Source organism: Pterocles gutturalis, unplaced genomic scaffold (genome assembly GCF_000699245.1).
Source record: "Pterocles gutturalis isolate BGI_N339 unplaced genomic scaffold, ASM69924v1 scaffold14976, whole genome shotgun sequence".
Lineage (NCBI taxonomy): Eukaryota > Metazoa > Chordata > Aves > Pterocliformes > Pteroclidae > Pterocles > Pterocles gutturalis.
The window spans coordinates 46,628-55,990 of record NW_010103344.1 but is presented as its reverse complement, the minus strand read 5'-3'; the positions used below and the strand labels follow the sequence as shown (position 1 = coordinate 55,990).

General features: G+C 39.8%; 1 protein-coding gene across 1 annotated transcript; it reads right to left on the bottom strand.

The window, feature by feature from the left end:
- Nucleotides 1–4,222: 4,222 nt before the first annotated feature.
- On the bottom strand, nt 4,223–8,775 carry LOC104471365 (carbohydrate sulfotransferase 9-like). The gene is made up of 3 exons (XM_010086692.1): nt 8,668–8,775; nt 5,779–5,926; nt 4,223–5,300 (listed from the first exon to the last, which is right to left on the bottom strand). Exons 2-3 carry the CDS (start codon nt 5,870–5,872, stop codon nt 4,450–4,452), a joined length of 945 nt encoding a protein of 314 aa, XP_010084994.1. The 5' UTR covers nt 5,873–5,926; nt 8,668–8,775; the 3' UTR covers nt 4,223–4,449.
- Nucleotides 8,776–9,363: the final 588 nt, after the last annotated feature.

Sequence of the window (9,363 nt, the reverse complement as noted above, 5' to 3'; positions counted from 1 at the left end):
GAGCCGTGAGGGCTGCAGCTTGTCCAGTGCGCAATGACTTGCACAGATGGTGTTTCCTCTTCTTCCCCTGGGGTAGAAGACTCTTCTGTGGAACAGTGAACACCTGAAGCTTCACTGCTTATGCTGTTTATTCTGTTCACAGCTGTCCTGCTTTGGGAAGTGCTCAAACTTTGTGAAAAATTATGACTACTGACAGGCAGAATCATCACTTTTAGGTGGAGGAAACATCTGCTTCAAGGAACAACTGGTGACATGATCTCCATTGCTGACATACACTGATCAACTGTTGATCACATCTGTTAGGCTTTCATAAAGAAAGTATGAAGTCAGGTTTGTGGATATCTGTCCTGAAAGTATGTGTGTGTGGATATCCATGAGAAGGGGAAAATTCTCTCTTATTTCCTCACTGCTGATAGATAGATTTGTAGGAAAGCTGCAAGTCTGACTTTTCAAGATTTTTTGTTTCTCTTCTTTTCCCTGCTTAGCTTCATCTTTTCTCCATGCTGGAACACTCATTGGTATTTGCTAATTCTTTCAATTCTTTGAAAGTTCAGTGAGACAGATTTATATTAATGTACCAAAGAAGAGCTAAATGGCTTTGTATTTATTGTTGTCTTAATAGCCTGTGGCTTATGTTACAATTTGACAGAACAGCTCCAAACCTTTTGGGTTTATTTGAAACAAATGTTACTGAGAAGGATGAACACATAGATTAATGTATTAACTCACTACAGTTTATTACGGTAATTAGAAATTAAACAGGAACAATCATCTCACAGGTATACAATAATAAATCAGAAGATGAATTATGGCACCCCTTACACTTTCAAACCCACCCCGGGGCCTGAGCCACGCCACGCTGCCTCCACCCCTGCTCCTAACTGCAAGCACCCTCTTTCCTCCTGTGAAAACATCACCCAGACTTAGCACCCAAAGGAAAGAACCTTTACTGAGGGTTCTTCTCTAGGCAAAGGCAGGAGGGAGGCCAGCTCAGCTTAGAACCTTTGTTCTGGACAGTACACTTGTAGGGAAGATAGAACAGGGAATCTCTCACCCAGGCCACAAAGAGACAAGTCATCATTTTCATCATAAAGTTTACAAGTGTCTTGCAGTTCTTGTGGGCTGACTAAAGATCCAGAGCCTTCATTAACTTCTATTACCTTACAATGTCAAGAATGGAATAACAGTAAGCCCTTTCATTGGTGAACTTACAGTGCTGGCCAGTGGAACGAGCCTTGGGGTTCACCTGGGGAATAAACAAGGTGGTACAGTCCCCACTCTGCTCTGGGCAATGGGCTGCCACTCACATATTAGGAGATATTATAGACCAGAATCTTCCACAAGCATTGCCACTTGAGACCTATCACTAAAAAATAGAGCCAACTCAATGCAAGTACTAAAGACCTTGCAATTTTCTCCTGCAGACTCATTTTCTGAACTCAGCCCAAACTTCCATGCCCTTCATTGCAAGCTGTGGAAGCTGGCTACAACACCTAGCAAGTCACCATTGTTTTCATTAGCTCTGAAACATATTGCAGAGCTCTTATGTACTCCTGTGCCACTGCACAGCAGCTCTTGGGTGGGAGGGGTGTTAGGAAGCATTCTCAAGCTCACAGAAATGGAAATGTGATAAATTGGGTTGAGCATTAAAAGATGTCTGCAGGGGAACGCTACAAGATCCGTTATAAGGTAATGTCCATTTTTTCTGTTTTCCACCAGATACCAAACCATTATTCTCATTTTGTTAGAACTGGTAATACACAACTTACGCTGTTCTTGTATGACACTGCTTCCTAAAACTGTTGTTATATATGCACACACCTCTCCTTTGCAGGTTCTTTTTTTTTGTTGAAACCCACACCAGCTGAACAGCATTACAGCAGACAGCTGTTTCAGGCATTGTGCTGCTTACCATTTGCTATAGGCAAATGTCAAATCTGAATGTCAGCTGTGAGTAGCTACAGAAATTTTTCGGCATCAATAAATAGTCTTCTATTACTGACTAGTGCTTATGATGAATGAATTAGCCATCCATTTTCTGTCACCACTGTAGGAAGAATATGTGATCCTGTGTGAAAGAGGAAATAAGAATAGAAAGCCACTCACATCTAACAGCAAGAAACTGGAGGGAAGTGTTAACACTAGGGTGCTGATAACAAAGACACCTATCAAACTCTGTCAGGATCATTTCTTCAGAGTTTCCTAGGCTAGCTGATGGTTCCAGAATATTAAAGTGTCTGCCAAAGCTTATAGCTCTGGATGGATCTATCATGTAGAAGCAAGTTATGAAGCAAATATTATTTCCTTCTTCCTCTACATGATCTCTCAAAGAAAGTAGAAGAAACATGTAGCTGGAGGTGGCTCTGATTCAGAGGAGAGAGAGAGAGAATGGATTCCTCTGCATAGCCTTAACTTTGATGGGAGTAATTTCCAGCTTACTCTGCCTCAGCACAATTAAAAAGTAAAAAAAAAATCCATGTGAACTACAGGGTTGCCAAGGTGACATGAGCAATCCCGTGTCGGAGGATAGTAGGACTGTGGGGACACCAAATATGGTAGTGGTGAGGGTAAGATCCAGAGCCATGAATCATTCCACATAAAATCACAAGCTATTTAAAAAAAAAAAAAAAAAAAAGTTTTGCAGTTCTTGCTTGGTCTTCTCACTTTGGATCTCTGCCTGTGCCAAAGCTGCCCCATTTATGGAATAGTTAGCCATGCAAGAGCTGCCAGATGTACTAAACGGCAGTCCTGGGTTTGTGTACCATCTGCCATCCAGGAGGAACACAGAGAGCTTCTTCCTCTGCTTCCTTCTGTCACCATGGTCTCATCAGTGTCCCCAGATGATGTCCAATATATCATTGCATCTTCCCTCTGGGGTAGACCATTCTTGCATCCAACTCTTGGACTGGGAGCTCTCTTCACAACCCTCATGACTTAAATCCCATTGCATCCATTTTTCCCAGTCTCCTCTTCCCTCTCCCTTGGCTGTGCTGCTGGCAGCAGTAGCTCTACAGATTGGTGGCTGCAGTTACTTTGTCCCTGTCCTTCTCTATGTAATGAGACACTGTGAGCCAGTTTTGGATCCAAGACCAGCCTGCCAGCCCTTGCACGTCTGCAGATACAGCTGATAGGAAGTAAATGCATTTGAGAGATTTTCAAGTTAGCTCCTGAGAGACTGACATCCCCTAAAGGTGGTGCTAATACTCACGATTAGTTTATAAAACTTGCTACATTTAATATGGTCACAAATTAAATTTTCACTGTGACTAGGCAATAGATTTAAAAAAAAAAGAGGCAAGTCTCATACTTAATATTTAGTAGCAGTTATAGACCCCTCAGTGATCTAAAACCAAAGTCACCTAAGAATATAAGGGGATAATGGTTGAGTTGCTTCTCTGACATGCTTCATTGCTTCCTTCACCATAATTTTACAGTTTGCATTCAATCTCCTGTGAGGTGAGAAAGCAACAGGAGGAGCAAACATATTATTTGAAGTTACCCAGCTCCACCTAAGTGCGATGCTCAGGTAAGTCCCAAGGGCTCCTGGGCTCCAGCAGGCACAAATGGGGAAAGCCCAGACATTGTCCCCACTGTGCTAACTGGCCAGTGAGTTGACTGTGTGGTAAGTGCTTTTGGAGAATAGATAAGAGTCACCTTTGCACTGAGATATTAGATCCCGCACCCCCCATTTGTACAGTTTAGAAGGTACCTCTAATTACTTGTCTAAACAAAAAATTTTTTTTTCATACCTTGTCTCTTAAGTCAGACCATAATGCTCACAAAGGTGGTGAAAAGAGTTTGCAAAGTCATCGTGAACACCAGATCTGCTCCTCAGAAGATTTTGAAGAGATATAAGGGAAAATCTGGCTGGATTTCTGCAAGCTACACTGCTTGAGGGAGGAGGATGCTGGGCTGTGGTGAGAGCACTAATAGAGGGGAATATAATCAGGCATTAAGCTCTGTGTAATGCAGCTTCAAGCATCTGAAGTTATATGCTCCTTTCTACAGTATTCATGATTAAGGCTCTCGCAGAGTGGTTTGACTCTAAAGCACATTATTTATTGCTTTGTATGTCTTTTTCTAATAAAAAATTAAAATAATTTATATTAAAAATGGTGTTCTAAAAATACTAATTGTGAAAAACAACATTCTTCATCCTTCCCCTACCCCTTTCCAACAGACCAAAATCTATAAACAGTCTCCATGAAACAAACGTATGCCATTAATGATCAAAAGGAAGACAATAATTTCAAATAGGTAAAGAACGGTAGAGTAGAACAGATCAAAGTAGGGATTTGTTATAAGAGTGCTTAGGATGATAAACCATGCCTCCAAACACCAGTAAAATCTCAGCAGCAGTCAGTCACCAACACACCTATCAATCAAGCACCTGTGAGGACAAGTTCAGCCCATTTTATACAAAGAAAACTGTTCTTTGTTTAACCTACATTAGTCATTCAGGGAAAAATAATCCTCAAACTTCATAGTATAGTTGAACAAGAAAAAATCCATTTGATACAATTTTTTTATCTTCTCAATTTGTTCTGAGTTCAAATGTCTGAGATACTCCAAGGTGATATCACCATTAGTTCGTTTCTCTGAGCCATACCTCTTCAAGCTGGGGTACTGCAGGCTCTCTGGTGCTCCAATGACCTTCAGAACATGCTCGGAATCTAAGCCAAGAGATTCATACTTACCCAGAATATCATAGTGAATGTTGCAAGGATCACAGAGCAGATACATTGGTTTCCAGTGAATGTCGAGAGCGTTTTTCGGTTTTGCTAGAACGAAGTTGACAAACTCCTGGAAACTCACTTTTTCAGAAGAATTTTTGTTTTTCCTGAACATTTCCCTAATCTCATTAGCAAGAGTGGTACTGTAGTATGGCTCAGAGTGCAGAAGTTTGTCTCTGTAGGCTGAAACCAGCCGTTCCAAGGGATGTCTGGTGAACATCACTTTTGTGTAATTGTTCAGAAATTCCTTTTGTGTGGCAGGAGGATAAGCCACCAGCTTTTTGATCAGTGAGGTTTGGTGGATCTGGTCATGCTCAATCTCAGAAGCTTCTGCATTCAAGTCTTCTTGGAGAAGAAAAATAGTTCTCTTCCAGTTGGAGCAGCCTACTTTGGGCACTTCACAGTAGATAAATTTGTGTTTGTGCTCCACAAAGAGCTGTCTTGCAACACGAGAATCCAATTTGCTTCTTAAATTAAGAAGGTTGTTCTTCAGGCAGAGAGAAGCCAGTGTGCTTTTGCGATCGTTTTGAATTGCCAGCCAGTCTTCAGTGGGATCAAGAAAAGCAACTGCAACCAAGGAAGAAAATTAAACTGTCAGCTTGAAATAGCCTTACATAAGCCTCTTTCTTTGTGACAATGATAGCACTCACTCTATCTCCCTGCATACAAAAACTAATGAAGATATTAAAATCACTTTTTGTTTTACTGTCACCAGACTCCACTATGGCAAACATGTAATAAACTATCCTGCTTAGTGAAAAGTTTATTAAAATGAAATCTTTCAACATGTTAGTGATATTACTCTAAGCAAAATCAATGTTCTGATACTTCTAATGTCAACTGTTTTCTGTAGTGCTCTTCCTCTTGTATATTACTTCCTCTTGTATATATATTACTAAGACAGCTATCACAGTGATAGGGCCTTAGATATTTTCGTAGTATTGTTCAATGTTTAGGCTCCATAGTTACTTTCTAACACATTTGGGAAAGATGTCCCCAGTTCTAGAAAACATTAAGTCTTTCTGTTGGTAAATTCTTTACTCACCTGATGGGCTTTTTTGTCTCTTACAGAAAAATCCAAAAAGAAATATCCCAAAAATAAAATTTGGGAGAAGGAAAACTAACACCTTCTGGTTCATATTATTTTCACAGGAAGGAGGATGACGTGATCTCTGAAGTGTAAATCTGCCTTTCTGTCAACAGGGAAAGATAATACAAGTTAGGTTTTGTATCAATGACATAACAAAGATAACGTGGTATTCTCAAACAGAATCTACAATAGCAGAAAAACCTTTCAAGCCCCATAAAAACAGGCTTTGTTGATAAGTAAAAATTCTCCTATGAAAAAGACTCACCACAATTATTACCATTACACCAAACAGATAAATAATATCACCATTTCAAAGTATTACAAAATTCCCTTCTTTCTTAGAACAATGAACTGTATATGAGCATATACTTCTCCTTTCTCCTTATTGAAAGCCAATGCTCTTGCCAAGCAAACTCTCTATCACTTCACATGGTGTAACAATAACCTCATTTAGGATTACAGAGATGTATTTTTTTAAGAATACCTTACTTGTTGGAGTCTGGGAATACAAAGTATTCTATAATCTGCAACAGGCCCATCTGCAAGTCCACAATGCATTTGGGATGAGATTCTTCCTATTTCTTGCCCTGGAGTTTTCTACTTTGTACAAATAAACCAATATTCACTGCAGAAGAAACTCTTCCACATTGTAGTAGAGAATCGTAACTACTAACAACAGATTAATTCTCTCATTCTCTCTCTCCCAAAGACACTCCAGTGTATACATGTTTGCTGCCATTGCGGCTACAGCATAAGAGCCCCAGAATGGTTCACTATGGCAGGAACCATACAGAAACAGCAAAGGAAGCAACAGAAAAGGAGATGTTCTGTGTTCACAGATAATAGAAGGCCAGTGCAGTCCAACACTCAGCATATTCCCTCTCCTGTGCTCACTCATTCTGTCCCCTCACACTTTCTGGAGAGAGAGCTCTCCAGTCCCCTGTGCAATACTCTGGTGTTGTCTGCCTTAGAAAGCTCTTCATCAGCATGCTTTTCATCACTTTTTATTTGAAGTAGCAAAATCAACTGCAAAACCATAACTACTGGCAAACATAACATTCTGTTTCTGTCCCATAAAGTCTGTGCCATCAAAAAAGTCAAGCAACACTGTCTTCCTTTTTTGCTTTTCAATTTTTCACCCTGAATATAAATAAAAATTGCAATAAAAACATAATTGCCTGGACCTCTTGAGAATGTAACTTCAACTTCTTTATATTTTGTTTTTACAAAGATACAACAGGACCACTTTGGAAGCTATTTGTGTCACCCCCTGCCCCCACCCCAGTGTGGATATACATAAACCCCAGCTGCCATAATGGAGACTGGTTTCCTGTGTGTTCTGAGACAGCAGCAGAGGCAGCACCGGTTAAATTGCTGAAAATGTACTTGCACACAAGGCTTCTTCCTTTCAAGGTTGATAGGTGATTATTATATCATACATCTTTACCAGAATATCTTCAAACTCATACAAAATAGCATTACTAATTATTAAATCTCTCTTACTGTAGACATGACCTGAGAAGTGGAGAAGGAAAACTGTTCATTATCTCTGTAACCTGTAAACATCATTATGAACAAATCTGCAGTCACATATATTAACAATCTACTTATGTTTACATTAAACTGTTACAATACTTATTCAAATTAATGCAGTATTTTTATACATTATGGCATTTAGCCAATATTTTTGCATTTTCTTCTTGGCTCCATAAGACCATCTGAAAGGCTACAAGAAAAATATGGGTTGACCTTTGGCCTTTAACCTTTTCTTCACTGCATGTCAATTCTCCCTTTGCTGTACAATTTATTGACTTCTAATACATCAAAGGCTGTTTTCAAGGCCAGCTAAAGTCAGTCAGCTTGTTCATTGATCTCACAAGGTCCAAGATTGAGTGAGCCCTTTTTCCTCTTTTTCAGAAGTGGTTTAAAAACACAATTTCACACTTTATAGCAATTAAAAATAAATTTGACACTAAATAATTCTGCACACAGACTCCTTGTTAGAGTATGCTTGGGAGAAAGAGGTTGGGCTTTATTTACCTTAAATGTGTCACCCCAGGGTAGTTATTGTTATCATACCTGTCTCAGGAATCAGAAGATGAACCAGATTAGTCTACCCTATTGTCCTGGGTTCAGCTGGGATAGAGTTAATTTTCACAGAAACTGTGAGCTGGGCATAGCCAAGGGGATATTCGATACCATGCTGATGTCATGCCTGGGATAGAGGGGGAAGCTAGCCAGAGGGGTGGGGGTTTCTGTGCGGCGTGTGTTCCTTCTAATACTGTTTGTTGTTGTTATCTTCTATTTTTCTGGTGTTGTATTATTAAAATCTGTTGTTACCTCAACTCATGAGGTTCCAACTTTTGGTTTTTTATTCTTTCCCCCATCTTAGCAGGAGGGAGAAGGTGGCGGGGAATGGAGCAACCATGTGGTGCTCGGCACACGGTTGCTGCTCAGTCCTTACCCACAACACCTATTTAGATACTTGTATCATATGTATTTGTTAATTAAATTACTCACACAGAATATTAGGTCTTCCATAAGACACATTTCATGATGAAACATGTCAAGGAGTCACCAGAGGGAAATGGAAGAGACTTGCCTACTTGAGGGAAAGTCATACACAGGAGATAACTCCTAAGACATTTGTATATTTGTGGAAACAAAAGAATTCTTATTTTAATTCAACAGAATGGTCAGACCATGAATAGGGATAGAACGAGCTCCAAGGTGACAGGTGAAATCTGTCTGGACCCCTTACAAAACTTTGAAGTGCAGACCAGCTGTAAGAGCTAAAACTGTCCATCAATAAGTGAGGTCAAGATGACGATTCAGATAAGGTACCTGAAGGTGAAGTCTGAAATCTTCTGAAGATGTTTTCTGATGGGAGACCCCAATACAGAGTTCTGTGTAAGTCAAGGTCTCCAATGGTGAAAATCATGTAAGAGCAACCTGAGGAATAGGAGGAAAGAAAATTCTGAGGGACATTTTGTCAGAAGAGGGAAGTGAAAAAGGACGGAAAAAATCCAAAACAAAAACCACCTTTGATACATTCAATGTCAGTAGATCAGATGATCTTTTTCTTCTATTTATTCACTTACATCTTTTCCAGATGTTTGTAATTGTGTTGTCTACTTTAAATGTAATGAATTATTACCTCTATTTGCATTTTACCTCATCCTACTTTGAATTAAGTGTGATTTAAGGTGACTGGTAACTACAAGGCATACCTCAGTCAAGGTGTGGTGAGTCTATTAACACAACAACTTCATAATAAATAGTCTAGTTCTGCTGAAAACAAAGGGCAGCAGAATGGACTCCCACAGGCAAGGTGGCAAAACAGTACCATAGGACTCAAAAAAAAAGGCAAAAATGTCTTACAGTGAAGACACAGCAAAGAGTCTGAGATCTAAATGTCTCTTGGGAGCTAACATATCCCCAAGGAGAGGAGAAAATCATAGAATCATAGAATGTATAAGGCTACAAAGGACCTTAAAGATCATCGAGTTCCAACCCCCCTGCCATGGGCAGGGACACCTC

Coding starts and splice junctions, on each gene's coding strand:
- LOC104471365 (XM_010086692.1), bottom strand. CDS start 5,872: ATGAACCAGAAGGTGTTAGTTTTCCTTCTCCCAAATTTTATTTTTGGG. Junction 5,301..5,778: donor GAGACAAAAAAGCCCATCAG/GTGAGTAAAGAA, acceptor CCTTGGTTGCAG/TTGCTTTTCTTGATCCCACT.